Raw genomic sequence first — 24,237 nt, 5'->3', positions numbered from 1 at the left:
AATAGGGTTATGTTTTGAATGTAAGCAGAGGCATGGGTCCTAATTTCAGCCCTCATTTTAACCCTAACTCCAAACCTCCCCCTACCCTGGTGGTTTATAATGCCCCATGTGAGATGGCTCTATGTTGGTGCCAAGAAGATGTAAAATAACTTCAGAATTTTCAAATATTTGAGCATTGTCTACATTAATAAACATGGAAAACTGTTAGAACTTGTCACCACATATTAAAGGACCTATGAGTTTCATATGAGGTGCAATGCTTGAAAACATGCGTTCATAACAAAAACATCCTAAAGTTTTGGGGAACCCAAAATTTGGGGCCCCTATAAGCTCTTTCTAAAGTCTGGCCCAAAGTGAAGGGCAGTGTTTCAGTGTTTTCATGTTTTTATCTGCTTTAGCTCAAATGCTGCTTTGTACAGAGATCCAAAAAAAATTTCCCAGTTATTTAGCTTTTTTTAATTTCATTTATCCAGGGTTCATTTCAAAACTGCAAACCTATTGTAATTACAACATTTTATCCATAAATATGATTGAAAAGATTTTGCGTAACTTCCAGTTTGTTCCTTTGTTCCACTTTACATCTGATCTCTGATCCCTTCACCATCTTTTGCATTTTCTGCATAACTCAATATCATTTTTGAAAGCTTCGGGAGCAATGCGGTAAATCCAATTTGGCCGGCTCCCTGAACAAAACGGGCCATTATTATTCTGGAAAATCGAAGGTGAAGGCAAATGGTTAGGCTCGCCATCAAACAGAGCATGTGGATGAGAGCCGAGGCCAGATAAATAAAAAGCAGCAGTTCCTGAGCTGCAGGGCCTCGGGCTATTGCATTGCTAGCAGGCAAACAGCCACCCAGCTGCCCCAGCAGGCCAGGAATATATCAGGCAGACTATTGGAAACCTGACAGCTGATTTAGCTCCCCCTTAATGAGCAGAGGGCTCTGCTGCAGAAACCCCTACAATCTGTTACATAACGTCACAGACAGCAGGCCGGGGAAGAGGCAGACTGCTTGGCCTGCAAGGATGTTGGAAAATCAATAGCTGTTAAATTCAGCGTAGAATAAGAACGGAAAGTCTGCAAATATTGCAGAAGACTTCTAAGATTGCATATTAACGTAGCATGAGGGTGCAGGAAACTGCAACCCCTCGTTGCTTTAATTTTCCAACTAAACTGAAGATTTTTCTTATCTTTTGAAATGGTCTTGATAAATAGTTTCCCCGATTTTTCTGAAGGTTTTTTAAAATTCATCTTTGAACTCTGTATAGCTACCTTATGACATCATAACGTCCAACACAGTGTAGTGAGAAAAATGGATGGACAAAAAAAAATTAAAAATGGATGAAACAAATTAAATAAATAAAATGATCAGGCATCTCAAAGTTGTGTCTTTACATAATTCTACATCTTAGCGATAGTGCAAAATTAAAAGCAAGGTTTTCCTACCCCAAGCTTTGGCATTGTGTCCTTATCTAAGTGCCATCAAAGCAGTGCAATAGTGGGGGATTAGTTATTTAAAACATGAGAAGGAGTACAATGTGAAGATACTCTCAAAAACATTCACACACACTCAGGTTTAGATGCCAGATTATTCAGAATTTATTCACCACTAGTGACAAATTCTCTTCCATTTATCCAATATTTGGATGCAGAGGTGAAAGGTCCATTTGAGAAACCCAGAAGTCAACATGTCCGACACCTGCTTTGCCCCATGACACGGTCAGCTCTCTGAGGAAGGCTTCCCCAAAGGCGAGTGGCTACACAAACTTTTGACCGTTTTTGTAGGAACCTCATGTGAACTCGGAGAGTGTTGGATGAGTTTGCCTGTCTCACAGGCTTTGCTCTATCTTATGCTAAACGTGTTTTGTTGGATTGGAGTCAGGACTATGAGCCTACCAGTCAAGTTCTTCCACATCAAGTTTTTTATGGACCTTGGTTTGTACAGTGTCGTGTAACATTTCCAGAAAACGTACAAGTAAACTACTCAAAACTCCCTGTGAAATTATTTTAAATTAGATGGAAAAAGGACAAAACTGTTTAGAAATAAAACTTTAATACAGCAGCTATGTGTAACGTAATCACTTTCTATAATATACAGTTACAAATATTTCATCTCTGAAGTGTAAGTGGAAAGTACTGCAACACTTTACCATCTGATGGACATACTGAGAAGTTTTTGTGCGTTCCTGAATACTTTCTGACCTTCCCTGCTGGACCTCAGCCTTCAGGGCGTTTAAAATGTAAATATGTAACGGTCACAGAGGCTCAGATTTACATATTTGTTCCTCCGAAGACAAAAAATTCATGTTTACTGCTAAATAAACCAGATTCATTAGCTCTTGACACAGTGAGGTACATTAAATTAATGTTGAATTAAACAGTTTCTTTCATTTTTAATATTAAGAGATCTGGCCTAAATAAATGTGTGGCGCCTCATCAGTCTAACTTGAAGGGCATGGCTGCTCTGGATGTTTGGTGACCACTGTCGTCACATCCAACTGGAGTTGTCAGAAAAAAAAAAAAGTTCATTGCACAATTTATCGGACTCTAAAAAAAACCCCCCAGGACAGCAATGTCAACATGTCCAAGATGAGGCTTTTTGTAAGAATTACACAAACCAAAGTTGGAGCTAAAATGATCCACTAGCCGCCTGTCCAAACATGTAACATTTACAATCCGGCCATCCCATCTGATTCAACATAAACTTTGGCATTGATACTTTAAAACTGACTAAAAGTGACTGGAAATCCTACAAATTTCAGTCGGGGAAAAGAAAAACTGAACTCTTGACATTAACAATCTGTCTGCTGATTATCGCTCTTTTTTTTTTGCTTTTTGGTCTTTTTGGTGATTTTTTAAATATAACTGTTTTATTTATACATGTATGAGGATATATCAGTATTTCTTCTTCTGATATTAAATAAAGGCTATAATAAAGCGAGCTCTACAATCGAGAAGAATGACAAAGCCACCATCGAAAGTAGCGCTTAGATTTGCAACGATAGTAACCTAACTGGCCTGACTTTATGAAATCATTTATTGTAATATTGCTCTGTTTTGTAATGAAACCAAGCTATTTCACAAATGTTCCCGTCTCAGAAATGTCTCAGTAATTGCTATATGGAAGCACAGAATGGATATAAAATAGCAAAGTAAGTCTATGCAAACCACAGAAAGTGTTCATGGAACATCATTACAAAAAAATACTTTCTGACCTCAGTCAAACTTGCTTGGAAGTATATACGTTCTGACAACACAGATGTCAGAGGGGACCCTCAGGACCCCGGCCTGTCACTGTGGGCAAGCCAACAAGGGCAGGGGTCCAAGTTATTCCAGGCTAAGGCGGCAAAGGGAAGGCGAGGTCACAGTTCGCTGTGCACGCCCCTCTGCTTCAGCACCGGCTGACAGGCCACCGGAGTCTCAAAGTCCATGATGTACTGGCATTTGCTGGGTTCCTTCACCGATCGCAGGGCTGTCTCCGTTCCGCATGTCATAGTGACCTAGAAAAGCACAGAGGAGGAGAATCCGAGGTGAAGTGAGGACAAGAGCTGCTGTTCCTCGAGTCGGGAGCCTTTTAACGGTTTTAACGCACAAAGTGAGCCGACTGAAGATGCTCGGCTGCCTGCTTCTGCGATTCTGCTAGGAAAAGGTGGAAACAAATAAGACTTTCAGGGCATTTCACATATTCACAGTGCATGTTGGCAGTTCCAGTGCCTGCAACCAACATGAGTGCATCTTCCTGCTGTCTCTGTACTTTGGGGACGCTGTGGGATAATGGAATATCACTGCTGTCTTCACACAAGCAAACAGATCTGGAAATGACGTGATTACAGTCGCCGTGGGTCCAACGGTTTCACCTCTTTCACAAGACAGCAAAGAAAGACTTATATTATTTTTTTTACCGTTTGTTTAGGGAGCCCTCATATCATCCTGAATCTTCAGCAGACAGTTCCCTTTGTTTAACAACAATCATTTGAGGCCAGAACCAGACAGATATTACCATGCTGGTGGTTCAGTTTTGTTCAGTTCTTGGATAAAAACGAAAACAAACCATTTTTTCCCCTTTATGTCACCTTGAATCTAGTTCAACAGAAATGTTAAATGTTTTTGTTGTGCCTGGTTAGACAAAATGCTTTGTTGTGTGCATAATTTATGTGAGGTCTGACTCAGACATACGAAACAATATTCAAATTGAGGTTTTTTGGGAAAAACAGCCGTTTTAGTTCCACTGTTTGCTTTACTTGTCATAAACAATCGAACATAAACACTTAACAACAACAACATTGATTCAAAACATATGGTTTGACTAACAAACATCTGTGAGATGCTTAGTTGTCACTATGATTCATAAGTATTTATATGTAGGAGAGTATTAAACATTGCCCTAGGCAGCTCCATTAAGAGTAAAAATCATGATGATGAAATTATCATAACTTGTCAGAATTACCGATCTTGAGATTATTCCTGATTTATTGCTCAAATATGTTTCTTTTTCAAATAACCCCTAACGCTATTAAACCAATTAAATATTTCCAAGCATTTTTAGAGGGGATCTTGCTTATTCACAGATTTCATCTAAACTTCAACTAAAAATACAGGTAATTGAATTTCAGTACAGCAGAACTAATTCTAGCTTTAGCATGCTAAGTTTAGCATGCCATGCTAAAGGGTAGAATTAGCATAGCCAATAATTATGTATATATGTAGTGACTATGATGTTGATGGAGAAAGATAGAAAATGCAAAATTTTAAGAACAGGAAAATGCATTACCTATTAGCTAGTTTAGCAAAGCAGACAAATGTTTTTTTTTTGTTTTGTTTTTTTTATCAAACTGGTTGACTAAACTAATATTGCAGCTAAATCCTTTATCACCACACATTTTTGATTGTGACTTTACTGTTTTGTGTTGATCAAATTTGTATGTTAGAATTTCAAATGGCAAAGAAAAGCAACCAGCTACTTCTTTTGAATATAGTCATCTGACTTTGTGACACGAGGATGTCTATAAATTATTTCGGCTACATTGAGCGTCAAGAACAAACGTACGCTGGCCCAATTTTTCACACAGTGAGAGCAGCTGGTTACCAAGCTGCAGTTGTTGTAGTCAGTGCTCACGTGTTACAGCCCCGGCCTGAGAATTTAATTAATAAATTAAACAGTTGACTTCCCTCCTTCCCCACAGACCTGGTAAGATTAACTGCACAGTGCTTGAATTTGGATTACCCCAAGTAAAACAATACATCACTGGTCCCTACTTAGGTGCAAAAAAGAAAGTGTTACTTCATCCGAGTGAGAGAGAGGGAGCACCATCCAAGGCTAACTTTCGACATTTCAGATATAATGAGCGTCAAGTTCTGACGAGTCTTCATCTATGCTGCCTGCACACGGTTAGGGGGTCGCATCAAAGGAATTCAATTTAGTCTTTTCAAAGGGGGCCCCTGGAAGGTTAGAGTACATACATTTACAAACGACGTTCACTGGGATCTGATCTGAAGAGGGGGCAAAGGAGAAAAAGAAGCAGAGAGTATTAAACGTGCTACATATTTAATTGAGCAAATTCTGGCAAAAAAAAAGAAAAAAGAAAACATGTAAATGGGTATAGTAAAAGCGACTGTAAGAGTGTTTGTGGGAAAAATGAAGATGATGTATGAGTCGAGGATGCAAACGGAGGACCACTGATCATAAAAAAAATATATGTTTGGCGACAAATAGGAGGCCAATTGGTTTGTTTTTATCATTCGGTATTAGCAAAAAAAGCTGATTTTGGAGAGGCCACGGAAGAAGCCATGAAAATGTTAACCTTTCATCCGGTTGATGAAGAGCTAATTGTTGGATTTTCAGCAAGACCCTTGTAGAAAGCAGAGAAATCTCCTAATTGCCCTTTATTAATGTGCTGTTATGAGGTTCATGTCATTGTTCTGTTTAGCTATCTCCTACATGTCCCATTTGCATTGTTAATTCAAGTGTGTTCATGCTTAAAGGGGATTTAGCCTTGCAACATTTATTACGGAACTTTTTTCACCTCTGTGGTTGAAGCAGGATTCTTCACTTCCAGTTTCCCTCATTAAAATAAATTCAAAATCTGACCCCAGTTTATGTTTTGTTCTGAAGAAAACGCTTCTGAAGAAAATCTCTTTGGATCGCGATTATATTAACACCATAACATGTTATGCTGCTGCGGAACATCTTCATAGCAGCTTGTTTGGCCTCCCTTTAAACAAAAAATAAAATAAAATAAAATAAAAATCTATATGTACACTGCCATTTCTGACAAACACAATGACCAGTCAGAGCAGATAAAGCTTTTATGGGTGGTGGAAATTTGGAATAATCATGATATAAAGTAGAAAATGTGATTGCAGCACAAATATTTAAAAGGGAAAATTGGAATCAGATCAGGAAAAAATAGGCTTTCTTCAAACAGAAGATAAAAAAAATGTACAGAATGTGTTATAAAACCTGATGTTCTCTACAGTGGTAGTAAATAAAAACCCTTAATTGCAGAGGACTATTATCTGGGCAGATTGACATTTTTAGAATTGAGCTGAGGTTTTTTTTTTTACTATTATTTTTATTTTTTACTACATTTAATCATCTTAATATTTATTCTGATTTGTTTCTTGAGAATGCTGGCTAGATATGATAAAATTAGGTAAGCCATAAAAAATCTTCAGCCTTTCACTCCAGATTAAGGTCAAACTATATTCTTATCGCTGGATAACAGCAAGCTTGGAAAAACGTATTCTATGTGAAGGTAAGTGCTCACATATTTTCCCCCCACCATCCTTCTTGGTACTCCAGTCAAAATGCCATTGCTAAAGACTCACATCTGAACCTCAATGTTTTCCCATAATTTACAAAAACTCTCTTTAAGGCTTCCAGGCAGGCATATAATCACTTTCTGGATAAAGGCTCCAGAGCTTGAAGTTGTTCTTTATCATTTTTGCTGCAACTGTATGAACTATTCCATGCTTTTGTAGTTTCCGCTTCCTTTGTCGCATCACTAAATATGATGCTACAGCTTCTTTTGAATGTCGTGTACCACCTAGCTTACTCAGCACTTCCCTATCTCAGATCACCACATGCACAATTTGGAGGTGTGTGTAAGCGTCCTGCCATTTCTGCTTTTTGGACAGTAAATTTTTAATATCAGGAGCTTGGTAAGATTTTTTATTTGTTTTTGGTACAGTTTTTGAAAAGCTTAACTAATACAACAGTCTCAGGCATTGATACATTTTACCTCAGCTATTTTAATGTTCACATCGGCCTCTCGCTTTATTCGTTAAGACATGAAAAGTAATTTTATTGCTCAAGTTTAAGTTCAGATTTATTACAAATAAACTCCAAAGCTTATGCGTTTCTGTAAATTGTTTGACCTGTTTAAAAGCAACTTGTCAAAAGTGATTTCCTCGACCACATTTGGATCTCTGAGCCAAATGTCTGAGAACTTTAGTGACCTATTTAATTGTTTTATCTGATAAAATTTGTGTCCCAGTTAATGAATAAGCAGGTAAATAAGAGAGCGTGTGAACGAAGCATGACCCAAAAGTCCCAGGGATTGACATTAGCAGAGGTAATGCAGCGCATAAAGTTTGATTGCGTGGACAGGTCTGAGTGTGTGTGTGCTTGCCAGGGCTGCATGTTGATCTTTACTTACAGAGGTAGTGCGAGATCCTCCTTGCCAGCACGGCTCTCCGTTCTCATACACCATCTGACTGTAGTGGTTCTTTGCTGGTCCTGCCCACATTCCCCACAGCCTGGAGCAAAAAGTGAAAGAAAAACAGAAAAAAAACTATTGGGGCATCTTTTCTGACTTTTACTGTGGTCTTTAAAGAACATTTGAGACAAAGTGAGTCTTTTTTTTCTTTAAACATCACTCAGTTGGCACATGGAAAAACACTTGTCTTTCAGCTAAAATAATAAAAACAACAACAACAAAAAAAACTGGCAAGATGGCGAGTTTGGCAGTGCCCTTCTTTGGCACTGTTACTCAAACGTCCTCTCTTGCTCAACAATGGAGAGAAAATATTAATTACGGTTTTGTCAGAGCTAGAACGGCGCGCAACAACACACAGGAGGAACACGTTGATACCAGTCTCGGATGAGTGTGCCTGCCCATCGCTAGCTAATTATATTCTCACCAAATATTTCAAGGGAAGAACGGAAACCAAACCAGGGTGCCAGTGAAAGCAGTCCAACGTTGCGTCGACATATGCACTTTCATTATGTTTTCTGACTTTCTCTGATCTGCTGCTAAGCCTCAATATCTTAATTAAGGTAACAATTGCAGCCAGTTTGGCTGATTTAGTTTTGGTAAGACACTTTTTTTTTGTTTTGCGCTAATCTCAATTTCAACTCTAGTGACTACTTTTTATCTGAAATAGTGATGGCAGAGCACAAAGAATGAGATCAATCTTTGTCTGATTCTCTTGCGGTCTTTTTCCAGCCGCAAATTAATCATTGGGATAAGGAGCTATAAGAAAATATTAGAATAGCTTTACTGTTCATTTGCGTAAGTGCCGTCCACACTGTTGCCAGTTCTTTCGCAAAGCTGCAACAGCTGATCTACGTGCCTCCACTGACCCTTCCACGAGGAAATAAAGCAGGGATTTTAATATTAGGAATGGCAATTTGCTTTATTTTACAACCTATTATGACTTTACTTGTTTTATTGATGGTCATAAAAATATTTTACAGACTGAATAAAAAGGCACACCACACTCATCTGAAGCTGCATGTTTTAAAAAATGTAAAAAGCTAGAAAAAAAAAAGTACATATATATATTTTTTTCTTTTGCTTTGATATTACATACAATCTCAGTAAAATACTGTAAAGCTCATAGCTTATTGCATTTGCATGGCTCTGTATACCATAGGCTTACTGTGAGTATTTTGCTCAAGCTGATATCTGACATTATCAGATTTTATTGAGTTGTATCTAGGAAGATTTCAGAAATATCATTTGCTACTCATTTGACCTTGATGAGTCCAAACATGATGTCCTCTTTTAGAAAAAAAAGGAAAAAAAAACACTCCTTTGCTTTTACAGACCCACAGCTGTCTTTGGGTTTTTCAACGTAGATGTAGTGCTCTTCACGATGCGCAAAGCTTATTTAAAAAGCCCGAGCGGGTCAGTCAGAGGTGAATTGCTCACACGAGTGGACGCCGGCGTGGTCCGAGTGCCTCGCCTTTTCTTCCCTTTCAGCATGTCTGATTGGGTTTTAGCACCCTGTTAGCATCGGGATGCTTTAAAATGGATTGCTGTCAAGATGAGTGCAGAAAGCTCCGGCGCTCCGGTTTTTCAGGCTGGTTGACTGGCGATCTCTTGTGCATCACCTCCTCGTACAATCGTTCCCGAGCTTCGCTGCCGTTCCTCCATTCGCCTCTGCTCTCGCTCTGCCGGCCCTTGTGTGCCCCAGGAGGAAGCGCAGACGCTGTCAATTAGGAGATGAGTTATCGCTGGGATGTGGCCAACACACCGGTCTTTTGGACTCATGAGATGGGAAGTTATTGACAGATCATTTCCTGTAATAATACCTACCTAGGCTTGGTATTGGCAGGCCATTTTCTAAAGTCAGTCTGCAGTTGTTTTTTTTCTCTACTAGTTATTAACACCATCAACACAAGTATACATGGGGTCTTATTGCTTAATTGGATAAGATTAGGGTCCCCATCATCACTAGGTGTTAGTCTGACCTGCTGTCAGACCATGTAACCCCCCACCCCGGCTTTGCACAATGGACCCCCTGGGTTCAGTGACAACTTCATTTTCTCATCCAATTTGTCACAGTTTGGCTCTAAGCTGCATCCCTGACACAAGTCATGCTTGCCTGCACTTGTAGCAGCAGGATCAGATTCCTTAACTCATCCGGTCTACTATCTGAATGTTCTCATTTGCACCCATGTCTGCAGGGACTCATCCATCCCACCCGGACCGGTCACCTCACTTAATACCAAACATCTCTATCGGAATGAAGGGCAGGGACAACATTTTGTCAGTGCTCCATAAAATGCCAGATGAACGACCTCAGTTTCAGTCGACAAAAGGATAACCAGTGCCGCTGAGGAATTAATCTCTTTCAGGCTTCCTTCACTGTGTTTCAGCTAATAATCTAATACCTGGCAGTTCATTTTGCATTTATAGAAGACATTTGATCAGAGACACAGAAGGAATGGAGAAAGAGAGAGAAGAAAGAAAGATAAAAAAGAAATATAGGAAAAACACAAATTAGACAACAGGTTGGAAAAATTGTTTGGAAATGTACATTTTTTCATATTTTTGTAGACTGGGTAGGGGGAACTTGTTCTAGTCCATTCACAATGTGGAAAAAGAAGCAGGCTACAAAATGCAGGCTTCCGTTTTAACAATTAACTGATGCCAAATAGTAAAGAAACTCACCGTTTGGCGTGTAAAACACAGAGAATCTTATTTACAGACATCTGGATGGAGATTCAGTCTGTTACCTGCCCTTCCTTAATGCCATGAAAAGCACCGTCCATCAAAGTTAAACCTGTAATAGGAATCACATCCAACCAGCTAAACCTACTATCCACACATTGGGTAAAAACAGGACCACTGGGGACCTCCGATGTGTCTAACTACACACATTAAGCAGACAATCTCATTTAGTTTTCCTCTGAATTACTAAGGTGTGATTTCGATTGACAAAAGCAGATGGAGTTTTGATTAAATCACAACATTAAATTTGTTGTACATGCAGTATTACCTCCAGGGTTAAATTAATAAATGATGAAATATGTGAATCCTGATAAATACTGTTTATAAGTGAAAGGTCTCATAAAATTTTTTTTGGTTTTTAATGTCTAAACACTGATTTAGAACAAAAAAAAAAATGAAATAGTCTAATCCCGATGAAGGGTAATTACCATTTAAAAAAGCTGATTAGCTCCTCTTCTTCTACTATTAGCTTGAGCTGATTTAAGCTTCTCTCGCTTCCTTTAAAACGCCGTGGTGACCACCGATTCTGTTTTAAACTTCATCGTTGCGCTAATCCGAATGCCTCGAGTGATAAGTCCTGAAGATCCACTGCTAATCTCGCTCAACGCTGAAAGGAGAGCTGCCCCCTCTGCTACAGCCACAAATCAACCTTTCAGAAGCAATTATCGTTTGGACAACCCCGCTCTGGTGTTAAAACACCCTGAAGATGCTGAGGAGGGAGGGAGGCAGGCGCGGGGGGGAAACTGGGGCAAAATTTCTGCTTGTGTTGATGTTTGTGGGATTTTAGTCTCCGGGTGTTCGCTTGAGAAAAAGACGAGGAGCAGAACTCGAAGAAGAAGCAAACATAATGGTGGCCTCAAATGAACCCAGCATAAATCTGCTCATTTGCCTTCAGTAATGTCTGGTATGTTTGTTAAGCTGATGCAAACTCACTGAAGCTTGTTTCTTCAGACAGAGAAAAGCACCGACATTATATACGCTTGGGTGAATATGTACTGCCTTCAATAAAAGAAATTATACTTCAGATGTAGAGTTTCTACCCAGTTTGATTTAAGTATTACAATTTGCATTGTTTTAATGTCCACAATTGTGCCAAAACACAGCAAAACAACTTAAAAAGAGACATATTTAAAGTGCGGGAGTTGAATACACCTGCCCTTAACGATCGCAGTGCCAGCACCAGTCTGAACCATTGATACAATGCAGGGTGGATCCATGCTTTTATGTTGTTATGCCAAACTTTGACGATTTGAATGTTGCAGCTGAAATCAAACTCATTGGACAGCGCAACTTTTTTCGAATCTGTTATTGAGTAATTGTTGCAAGACTGTGTGAACTGTAGCCACAGTTTTGTGTTCTTAGCAGACTAGCAAGGCATTATTTGTTGTTCTGCATGATATCGGCTTCAAGGTTTGACTTCAGAGTGTGTACAGTGAAGGTATTCTGCATACATTGGTTGTAATGAGCTACTGAATCATTTCTATTATCACAAACAAGTCTGCCCGTTCTCCTCTGACCTTTGAGATCAACAGGGCATTTCCATCAACCCGACTGCTGCTAATTGGATATTTGTGAAAATATATATGTGTGAAAATCCCAGTAGATCAGCAGTTTCTGTAATGGTCCGTAATACCAGCCCTTTCTCACATCAACAACCATGCCACATTCAAAGTCCCTTTTCTTCCCAATTCTGATACTCAGTTAGAACTTCAGCAAGGCCCCTTAACAGCCTCCAGGTCCTTAAGGGTAGTGAGTTGATGCTGTATGATTCACTGAGTCGCGAGAGACTGTCTGCCCCATGCTACCCATAACAAAGAAGACTAGTGTACACATCCAATATTTAATTGGATATGCACAAAAAAAAGAAACTGATTGCATTAAGTATACTCAGACAACTGTTCTCCAGTAGCAGCTCCTGAAACATAATGTAAACCTTCTTTAGGCTGTGTAAAGTCTAAGCTCTTTCCTTTCACCTTCCCACCATAGCATCCGCTCATTAGCCAGCGCTGCCATAAATTAGGCCTCACAGCTATGCTTTTCACTGCTCTAACAAGGGGTCTGGTGCAGCAGGTTAGTCTGCTCACTAGGCTGCTAATGTGCTAATCATTTACAACATGAGACATGGCAATGTTCTGGAAGGTAGAGAGAGTCACTTTAGAGCTGCTGGATGATTTCAATGAGCCAACTTGCACCCCTCTTGCCTCCCCCCACAAAACGCCCGTTCGCGTAGCCCAGCGGTGCAGAGGACTGCTAATCTCTGCCACTCTTGTCGGGTCACCAATCAGAGAGTGGCGCTCTGAGACGAGCCCGGGCGATGTCATTACTCTGCCAGGCGCCGATGCTGCTCTCGCCCTCCTGCCGCCCACTGTGCCCAGCACCTTCATGAATAATTCATACGCACAGGAACACATGAAGGGCACATGCAGCCAGGGCTTTTTTTTTCTTTTTTAGATTCACAAACTCTGCATTTATGATTGTTATTTCTTTACCTTTACACTTTTCTGAACAATAGAGTAGAGAACTGTATAATGGTGTCCAAATAAATGTACTGCACTTGCAGTAGGTCTGCCAGGTATATGTTTGGAAAACAGGTTAAAGGTTTTGTTTTTCACAACAACCTCTCAAGTATTTCTCTCATGTACATCACCCTGACCCACACGGTTGCTATAAAAACATCGATGGCACATTTTCTTTCACTTTCAAGGCCAAAGCAATTTCATGTGGTGATAGAAAAAAAAGGGAGAGGGGGAAAATAAAAAAAGCTAAGGATGTACATTTCATCAGGACCTCATGACAGACATTGAGCAGGGACTGATGTCGACCCCAAAAATCAGCATTCTGCTAACAGTTCACTTGTGCCTCATTAAAGACCGAGCTGTTGCCATGAAAACCCAGCAGAAAGGCCATCAGGGGTTCACAGAGTCAGCTCCCCGTGCCCTCCGCTCCACGCCACTCTAACACACGCGAGAGTCATTACCAATCTGGCTTGATTACCAGATATTGTGTGGGCCGTCAGGAAAGAGGGCCATATATCATAAACACATTAGGGACCGGAAGCTCTGTATGTAGGCCGAACATTTCCCTGCAACCGTGAATGAACGGAGAGGCTTCTGGCTGCATCGTGGCACGATCCTCCTCGAAAGCACTGGGCACTAAGAGGCCGCCATGTTTCCAGGTAGAGAGGGCCTCTCTCTCCGCTAATGGCACTCCAGCGAATGACCTTGACAGCTTGAAAATGAGCACATTAAGTAGAGCACTTAAATGTGCAATTATGCACTTGTTCCAGTCGAGGTGTCACTGCTCCGAAGGTTAAGATGAGGGTGGGGAAAAAAAAGTAAAACAAAAAAATTAAATAAATCATGTTTTTCAAATAGCTATCAAAACAATTAAAGGACCGGTGTGAAATGAACAGGAACTGCAATCACTTAGATAAGAGTTCTTTTTTTTAAAAAAGCAAACATATAGGAGATTTATACAGAGTTAGTCTAATGCTATACATCCTGTATCTTGTTTAGACTGAATAATACAAACCATCTCACTGGGACATATTAGCCAGCAATTCAACAAAATGTTCACATAGTCGATGTTTCAACAGGAATAAAAATAGTCAAGCGTAAGATTCTGGGGCCAAATTGTTATGGCAAGATGATTGCATCAATTTATCTTCAAATATATAAGGAATATATAGATATGAGGAATTTGCCAAGCTCCTTCTGTTGTTTTCTTCCCACTTTGTCTTACTATCTATATGTCTACGCTGCAATTTACTGCTAACTGAAATAATAATATTCAAGAAGACAGAAATGTTTCTGTTACTGATGGAATGATTATTTTAAATTTAGCTAGAATACATATAGCTGAACTACTTTCATAAACCTCAAAAGATTAACTTTAATATACAGAAATGTACAGAATGCTGGATGCTCAAAGAGAAACCCCCCAAACCCCATCTATCGCTATGTAAATATCTGCAAATCCATTGTGTAACACATATAGAACATATTTAAAGAACTGTGAATCATTTATCATCTGCTATCTAGAGTCTGTTGCTCCTACACTGTGCTGCTTTCTGTTATTATTCATCAAGTACAGTTGTCAGATGCATTAGAAATAATTGATAGGAGCAGAAACAAATACTTTTAGCTGTTAAAATATTTAAAATACTATTACACAAATACCATGATTGGACTTTTAGTCCATAACTGGAACTCCAAGCCAGGCTATTTTGCCACGAGCTCTTTCAGTGTCATTCATTGATTCAGCCTGAGTCAAAGTTAGTTTCTTTTTGTTTCTGTTGCGCTCATCTGTAACCTGTTTGTGTTCGATCAGTTTTACAGTTATAATCTTACAGCTCCCTAGTGACTGCAGTAAAATGGCCACCAATGGAGATAATTAGCTGCCGTACTTATCTCCTGTTTATACAGTTCATGTGCAGCTGCTGCAGAAAACTGCTAGCGCGCAGTAATTAATCTGAAAACAAGACGGAATCTGAAATCTTTTCCGTCAGAATCCCATTCCTGTGCCGCTCTTTAAAAAAAAGATGTCAGGCTTTTGAGCCGTCCTCACGAGAAATAGACTCTTATTGATCAAAAGAGCATATTTCCATATTACCATGGTCACAGAGTGGAGTCTCTGCTTTCATGCCAATAAATTTGCTCAGCTGGATCATTCAAACTAAAGCCCCTCGAGGGACTTCGACAGCCTGGAGGCACTCACGTCGATGTACCTGTTTCTCTCAGCACCTGGGAGTTTTTTCTCACAATCAGAGGATCTTCCACACAGAGGACAAAATAAAAGTGATAAAATAAAACACAGTTGTGCCAATGCAGTTGGGTTTTAAAGTGAGGCGGCAGTGAATGCGAGAGGAAAAAAAACCATCTTTACGTGCAGCAGATTTGCAAACAGCAGACAGATGTCGGCCACAAAGCACTTCCCTATTTGTATTTTCATGGTGGCCAGCACATCCCACTCTCTCTGGGGTTGCTCTGCGCTGTCATTTCAGCTGCCGAGCTCCTTCGTAGTGGGCACACACAGCCATTCGCTGTGGTTTCAATGTTGCTAGGCTACCTCACCGCTCCACTGTTTTCTGTTTGAAAATCTACTGTTCAATAAGGCAGTTCAAGGGAGATCTGTGGGTTTGAATACTGAGTGATATGAACCTGCAGGAGTCACTTGTAGCACTCATGGACTTGTTTCTTTTTCAAGATTCTTGTCTTTATTTCCTCCTTGATTTGATTACATAATTTCATTACCTGCCTCTTCAACCCATACATTCATTCAATTTCAATATTCAACCACTTCTGTGCAAACCTTGCCTATTGGTAAATTTTCTCTTCCAAGATTTTCACATTTTCATGTCTGTTTTTAGACTTTAAGATTTTGGGGATGTTATGAAATCTTTTGACATAAGACTGAAATGCAATAAATGATGTTTCTCTGTAGAGAAGTTTATCTCTTGAAGTGCTACTTGCTGAGATGAGTCTGAGCTATTGATACAGGCATCAGATATGCAAGTGAGTACTTTAAGCTTGAAACCCTATATAAATGTTTATAACTCCTATGAAAGGAATTAGTACTTTAGTGCAAAGTGATAAGGGTCCTAAGGTGATCTCAGTTTAAGCACAAAAATGTAGTTCATCCAGGGAGTTCTGGCTGTGCCACGCTAAGTAGTTTGTGATAATCTGTTTTTATGTTTTAAACACTACTTCTATTTATAACAAGTTCGAAAATCATAATAATCATCTGTGGGGGTTAACCTGAGTTAACATGCGTTAAGATGCTAGCAAGCATTATGGTCTATTTTGGACAATGAAGTGAACCACCTCTGAATACTAATTTTCATGAACCACAGGACAATGAAACGAACAAACACCACTAAAATCGGCTGACTCACTGGAAAGTGGAATATATAATAATTGAGTGGGTGAAACAAACACAGCTTATATTAGATACATTCGCGCATGGAGAATGTACTACTTTCAAATTCATCTTCTGCTGTCACTTATGCTGTGAACTACAGGGAGTGGAGGGAATTTTAAGGATTAAACCAAATTTAGCCCATATAGAAAGATCACACCAATTCATAAATATATTCTTGTATTATTATATTCATATTTTACCCTGGTAAAATAGTTAAAATGTGATTTAATGTCGGAATATTATAAAGTACAGATGATAAAACAATCTAAAACATTTAAGTAAAAAATTCAAGCAACAGGCAGGGGGTCACATCATAGAAAAACAAGCAAAAGCAGAGCTGACTGTAGAGAACCTGACAAACATGACAGAAAAAAACGTCTTAATATGGAACTCTTTCTACCTGAGAGGGTCAAAATGCTGCAAGAGGTGACAAGTAGAATTGAATTATCTATTTATTTATCGCTTAAATGAATTGCTATTCCATCATTCGTTATATGATGGAATAGGGATATAAAAATGGGTAATGACTCTCTGTTGCATACTTAATGCAAAAAAAGTGAGATTCCAAATATATCGGAAACAAATGAACTACCAAAAAATCTCCACCCAAAACCCATTACAAGACTTTGTGAGGCACAAAACATATATGATAGTAAAACGTAAACAATGCTCAACAATATAAAATATGGATAACTCCCCCCTCCCCCTGCCCTTTCTATTCTGGCATGCATTCAGCTTTGGATTTTGGGCTTATCCAAAGCTTGAACTGTCAAACACGCCGATTGCAAGGGTGAAGGGTGAACAAGCAAGCTGGTTGCCAGGACCCACACAATTTCAGTATTTCAGTTTTTTTTTTTCTCCTTGTGTGCTCCCAATAATCACAAGTGTAAAGCAGTTTGACCCCTGCACAATAGAAGGTCGGGCTTCTTGAACTTTGCTGGGCAACACAAGCCGACCCCCCCGACCCCAAATGCGTGGCTACCTGATTTCCCCCGAGTCTCAAAACAAAAACTCATTTAATGACCCCTCCACTGATCCCATCCTCCTCCACAGCTAGATTCAAATCATCTCTTTGTCCTCTGAATTTCATATATTTATGCTGCTTTCTTGTGTGTTTGGTTTCCTCTGGAAACACAAGTCACTTATAAATTGAATTTGTATTCTTTTATCATCTTACATATTTACTGATCAAACAAAAGATGTGAAAAACAATTATTTTGTGTTTTTAGAACAATTTGCAGCAGCTGTGGCTATTTCTATGTGCCTTACCTTGGGCTAAGTTAGAAAGGATCTTCATTAATATTTCAAATACACTTCTGGTGGTGGTGAAAGGTTGTTATATACAGATACACTGTTAGCATACTCAACGTTTGTTTTTTTGTTTTGTTTTTTTTTGCTGTAGTTGGGGTTGTTTACAGGAAATGGGCTGAACGACAATTACAGGATGTTGACAACATTCTTCCAGAATAACCTGTGTTTTCAAACTTGAATGGGTAAAATACTAAGCAGTGATGCTGCCTTTATTTATCTAACAAATAGGGAATTAAAAGTGAAAGTAATATCCGCAACTTGTTTCTAACTTGAAAGAACGAGTGACGTTTTGGATTATTGTGGGTATTATTCTACTTCTTGTTAGTGGCTGGCTTTAAACTTTTCATTTGTGTTTAGCTTTGCCTTCTGAAAACCGGTGGTGCAATATCTATAAATTAAGATTATTTTTTAAATTTACATTTATTTTTTTTAAATAAAGGACCAAGATTTGTCACAAACATTGCTAAACAATGCACCTCCAGTGCTTACGGAGTCCTGTCAGAATGTGGCAAATTTTATACACCAATGATTGCAACACGTGAATTCAATAAACTACTGTCAATAATTTTGACAGTACAATTTAAATGATTGTCATCATCATTGCTGTTCTTCTTCTCATTAGTATTATATTCAATAATAATTGTTCCAAAAATTATCAGCTAGTTTAGAAAAAAATGTCAAGAAAGGTAACTGTTTACTTTTGGAGAAACTGAGATGAAGACATTACTGCATTTCTTTGTTTACCTTTCACAGAATGCATCACAATTGCAAGTGTGAAATTATTGAATACTCAGGTAAATATTCTTCCTCTTCAGACTAAATTCTCTATTTTTCAGTCAAGAAGAGCCATTGCTTTCAAATGATTTCACCCCATTGAAGCATTAGCCAAATAATGTAGTTGTGTATTTATCTGTTTTTTCAGGTGGACTATTTCCGGTTTTGTGCATTTACCAACTTATTTCACCAAGTGTGTCTTGTTTTTTAGGGAAGAGGTTGGTGTGTAGAGGGGGCATCATGAAGACGGACGACGCTGTCACACTGGGATGGTGTTTGTCGCAATGCAAGCATTTTCCACTGCTCTATTATCATTACTATTGCTGATGTTATTGTTACAACAGCCATCTCAGGAAGTTGTTGAGCTGCTGAGGCCGAAAGGCAGAGAAGTGAAAATGGGGGAACTGAGAAATTGGAATTCAAGAAGCGGAGTGTGTGTTGTATAATATCTGCATTTACAGATAATTGGGAGCATGGAGTATGACTGCTGTACAGTCAGAATGTTTTTGATTATTTTTTTTACTGCCACACATGTGGCCACATTAAAAGAACAAACAGAGTGTTCCCAGTTGGTTTGTCGTTAAGAACATTTGTATAGTTAATGGTCTGATGTCAAACATGCTGCAAAACCAAGAATAAAGAAGGGCTTAGGGAACAATTTTCACTTCATAAGCTGCAACCACAATGAGCTGTAATCACATGCAAAGCATCAAATCCAATTTTGTTCAAATGGTTTAAGCATGCGTCAGTAATGGCATAAAAACAATAGCTAGAGTCGAGGTTTCACATGTTACCCTCTGTTGCTCCTCTCCTCCGTTTCATTCGGCTGTCCTTTAGGACGCTGGAGCAGGTGTGATAAATGCTAGCGTTTAAATCAAAGCCCTCCACTCTCTCCCCCTCAGCCCTCTGGGGAGAAACAGGATGCCTCCATGCAGATTGATATCAGGAGGCCCAGCCATCTCCTGCAAGCTCTGACTGATGGTCTGTCTGGATAAAAAATGAACTTTATACCCACCATTCTGGTTGTGATTCATGTGTCTCCTCTGCCATCCGCACAGACCTTAACTACTCTACATGCTCTCTGAAAACTGTACATTTGATCATATACATGTCCAGAAAATACCAAAGTGTTTGCATTCACCACCAATGTAAATTTGCAAATTTACATTTGCAAATTTTCCAGAGGCTGAGCTAAACCTAATATCAAAGGCAGCTTAAGTCTCCTTGTCAGATTAAGTACTAATCAAATGTACAGCTTCCCCTCAACAAATTAAAATGTTATTGAAAAGTATGTTTCAGTAATTGAATTTAAAAAAGGACATTCATTTATTACATAATTTCATTGCACACAGAACTATAACAAGATCTCAACTCTGTTAGTTTTGTTTATTATGTCTTATTGCTAAGGAAAACACAAAATTCACAAACTAGAGAATTGGTATTTTACATAAAACTAATAAAAAGGACTTAAATACGGCAAACACAATCATGATAAAGATTGTCAACTTGACAGCTGGTAAGCTATCAACAAGAAGATAAGAAACAAAAACATACCGGTAAAGGCTCATAGACTGCTGTGTCTAAGCTTACTTATGGAAAGCTTAATGAAAGAAAACACAGTAGAAGAAAAATGCCAAGCAACAGGGATAATTCCAGTCTTTAAATGAAAATGATGCAAATCTCATCCTGTAGTTTGACGGAGATTCACAGGGTATAGAGTGCTGCTGCCAGACAGACCTAGGACATGGACCAAAAACTGTTGCCTTTCTCTGTTAAGGGACTCTATATTCAGAGATACCCGGGGTTTTTTAGTCTGGTTAAGGAGTAAACGACTGGACGGCTGTAAAGTAGTCCGAAGTCTTCTATTAGAAATAAAGGTATCGGACTCTGGAGGAAGAACGCAAAAGCAGAGATCCAAATTACCTAATGTTAGTGAATGATGATTTGGGGAGCCATGTCATTAGCTGGTGTTGGTCCAGTGTTTTTTTTCCAAGTCTACAGTCAGTCAGAGAAATCACCTACATTATTTTAGAGTGCTTTATAAATCTTCCTACTGACAAGCTTCATGGAGATGTACACTGGACAGATACAAACCACACAGAAAAACTAAAGAGAATTATCAAGAAAAAGACGACACACAAGACTCAGCAGGATGAGGTGAGGGTTTTTCTACACTCACCTCATCCTGCTGAGGGTAGAAAATGGTTTCAATAGACCCATTTTTGGGTCTATTGAAACCCAGGCTGGCTACCAGGCTGGACTTCCTCAACGCCTCAGCAAAGCAACAGGCTGATCACCTGATGCAGTAATTCATGCAAGAAGAGCATGTGTTGAGAGCATATACTGTGAAGTTTATGGACATACTTCTCAGTAGGTAGATATTTCTAGAATCCACATATTCTAATGGCCTGATGTAATATTCTAATAGGTCATACTTATCAAAATTAGCAGACTACATACCTGTGACATGTAAGTACTGAAATACAAAAACTTTTGATGATATTAAGTTATTAAGACGCACCTGTGGCGTGGAAAAAATATAACTATATATTTGAAATCTTTGGATCTGTGTCATTATTGGCAGAGATTTTGTTCCAACTTCAAAGATGTGCTCAACGAACGTTCCCGTTTGGTCCTGTCAGCCCCTCTATACCATCATGAGTGACAGGCAGACAGAGCGTTGGGGTCACATTACTCAGAGTTAGCATTCTGTTCCTCTTCTTTCCTGCACCAACAACATGGTGAAGCATTGCACTTTGCGCTCCAAAAGGGAGAAGGTAGTGTGGGAGGCGGTGGTGCAAAAATGTAAAGCACAGCCCCGGCTTTGGACTCCAATTAATTTGCCATTTGAAAATGGAAAAAAAAAAAAAAACAGAAAAAAATATATTTATATATTTGCTGAGGAGGGTAATTGCACATAAATTAGCCTGTAACAGCTCACTTTAGCTGCCTAGTGAAGACAAGTCATGCCTGATTCAAAAGAAGACAACATATTTTGACAATGTCACGAAGCCTATGTGGGGCTTTGGATCTTTATGATTTCTCCCTTTGCAAAACAAGTCAAGGGTGTTGAGTTATCATGTTTAGTTGTTGTCCTTTGAGAGATGTTACAGTGAATCAGTGAATAAAGCCTTTTCAGTAGCTCTTCCAACATCAGTGGGTTTGAATTCCAGGAACTGCACACTATTAGAAATTCAGAGGGCTAAGGCCAATGAGGGACTTTCGGAGAACAGAGGAGAAACAACCCATTATTAAAAACAAAAGCTATGTTTTTTTTTTTTGGACTAGAAAATTGTTTCACAGAACGTAGATAAGAGGCGTAACAATGCATTTGTTAATGCAACACTCTGGAGCTCTATGACAGCACCATGACAGCTATAGTTCAAAAGCTAAAGAAGTGGAGAAACCTGATAAGTAGATGAAAAATACAATATAACATTTGTCAAAGAATGTTAATCCTGAGGACGTCAATGCATCAGACTACAACTGCAGTGTAACGTTAAAAATCAGCCAGATTGTGGATGATCATGGAGAGGTCTGATGTAGAGAGCATCCTGGCTGTTTTCAGCTTTCATAGTGAGATCGTGCCTGGGTTTCCCTTTGGCGGCCCACAGCAGCTGAATTGTCTGGTCAATGGAGCATTTTAGAAGAACATCACCACCTTATGAGTGCCAACTGTAGGGCGGCAGTTCTATGATTTATTTATTGAAGCGCTCTCGTGAGGCTGGCTGGTATGAAAATTGTGTCCTGTCACTGAGCAAGCTTCAAGCAAGAGAATCTCGCCAAACACCTAAAATCCACAATCTCTAAATCAATAGGTATGTCACCATTAACAGACCCCTTGTGCATAGTGATTGGTACGTGGTTATCTGTCATACAGTTACAGAGAAACACACACACCTCCAAATTGCGCATAGGCTGGTTGCTTTATAGGTGGAAGAAAGGTGTGAGTGAAATAAAAGCACTTTACGATTGATATGTATTTACTCACTGTCAAATAGTAACTCTGGCATCAAGTTTAGTGAAAAGCAGGAGGAAGAAGTGTGGCCTGTGGCTTGCAGGGTTTATAATATAATAGCATAAAAGTCTCAGCACAAAACATTAAAAAATAAAGTAGGTCTTCCAAAGAACTGCTATGACAAGCTTACAGTGACAGACAGTTTTAAAGTGTTACATGCACTGTTCTTTGTGACTGGGTTGATGAAGGGGTGACGGTGGTACACATTACGAGTTTGTCCTGTAATGTGTGGGTAGCCAGTTCAAATCCCCACCTGACCAGTTCAAACACCCGCTCTGTCTGTCTCAGTCGTGTCATTGGGAAAGACCTCTTCAACTGCCTTGCCTGTTGAAGCCAAGGCAGTTGCCTTGCTGGTGGTGATCAGACGACCCGATGGTGGCGGTAAATATCAGCCTTGCTTCTGTCAGACTGTCTCAGAGCAGCTGTGGCTACAATGTAGTAGCTCACCACCATCAAAGTGTAAATGTGGGTGAATGACTGAATGTAGTGTAAAGTACTTTGGAATCCTCAGGACTCAATAAGGTGCTAGATAAGTTTACCATTTATTACCAAGATATTGGTGTCATGCTCTGTGCTATGCTAAAATTACTCACACAGATTCCACAGTTGAAGAAACACTGTCATAGTGGTAGAACTGTGATAGAATGACTGAGAACACATCCGGGAGAAGAAAATCAGAGTTGTATTAGAACAAAGAACAAAGAATCGCGATTGTCTCAATGCTGAAATTAGGTTTGCCATCATCCGCTGACGTGTGAACAGTTGTTGAGTTCCTGAGGATTTTGGTGATGCCTTATCTTGTTGTGATGGGGGCCTAACATACTATGCTGGAAATTAAAACTGTAAAGTGAGGTTCCCTAGACATAAGAACTAGAAAGTATTTTCTGACATCTAACGCTGATGTCTCCCATAGCATTTATGACACACATCAAACCCCAGCAGTTGATGGAACCAATTCCAAGGTTACAGTCAATCACTAGCATGTTGTGATGAAACTGAAACCCTTGGAGGCAGAAAAAAAACACACAACCCCAGCAGTATATGAAGCCAGACCCATTTTTCCTGGATCAAGAGGTATTAAAACTATAAAACACATCTGTTAGAGGCTGATTAAAGGTCACAAGAATCAAACAGTGACTGAATGAGGTGGGGAAAAGAAATCAAACAAATATTGATCTAAGGTTAGCTTCCACATAAGTAAAGTGATGGGATTTGTTTCAAGTTCATTCATTAAAAGGACACTTATTTCATTTGCCTAAGAGTGAACATGCTCTGCAGCAGATTTTAAATGTCAGAGCAGAACACATGCAGAAAGGCACTTTAGAAAGAATGTTTTTAAATCAAGTTCTTCCATAATAGATTTACTATTTCCCCCACTTTGGCTGACACATTCTGGCAGGTCATCGATTGAGATGTTTCACCCCGGAAACCAAATAGAGATTGAGGTACTTACCCTAATGAGACCTCTGTTCCTGCTGTGCTCTTTTGTGAGACCATATTGAATGGGCACAGGGTATACATGTACCTGCAGAGGAAATAGAAAGAAAATGTGCCTACTAAATTAGATGGTACAGATGGTCCTACTTTTATGTCAGATAACTTTTCTTTTCACTCAGAATTCGCTCGGCTGATTTCCTCTATTTGGAGACTTTGATGAAAATAAAATTTGCTGGCATTTGCGGATATTACTGGCAGATTGTAGCCCACCACAGATGTTCAGCATGAGTAAAAATGCCAGCTAATATGCATCATAATAC

At 39.3% G+C, this 24,237-nt stretch overlaps 1 protein-coding gene across 1 annotated transcript in view; it reads right to left on the bottom strand.

The window, feature by feature from the left end:
* Positions 1-1,573: 1,573 nt before the first annotated feature.
* LOC116733291 (glucosidase 2 subunit beta-like) overlaps positions 1,574-24,237 on the bottom strand; it is a 145,518-nt gene continuing 122,854 nt past the window's right edge. The window contains exons 13-15 of the mRNA XM_032584088.1: positions 23,934-24,005; positions 7,657-7,756; positions 1,574-3,498 (exon numbers count right to left, since the gene is read on the bottom strand). Of these exons, the coding sequence (XP_032439979.1) occupies positions 3,361-3,498; positions 7,657-7,756; positions 23,934-24,005 (310 nt within the window). The 3' untranslated portion in view covers positions 1,574-3,360. The remainder of the gene's footprint in view (positions 3,499-7,656; positions 7,757-23,933; positions 24,006-24,237) is intronic.

The sequence above is a fragment of the Xiphophorus hellerii genome, chromosome 14 (assembly GCF_003331165.1).
Source record: "Xiphophorus hellerii strain 12219 chromosome 14, Xiphophorus_hellerii-4.1, whole genome shotgun sequence".
NCBI lineage: Eukaryota > Metazoa > Chordata > Actinopteri > Cyprinodontiformes > Poeciliidae > Xiphophorus > Xiphophorus hellerii.
The sequence above is the reverse complement of the archived record's forward strand: the minus strand, read 5'-3'. Positions and strand labels throughout refer to the sequence as shown.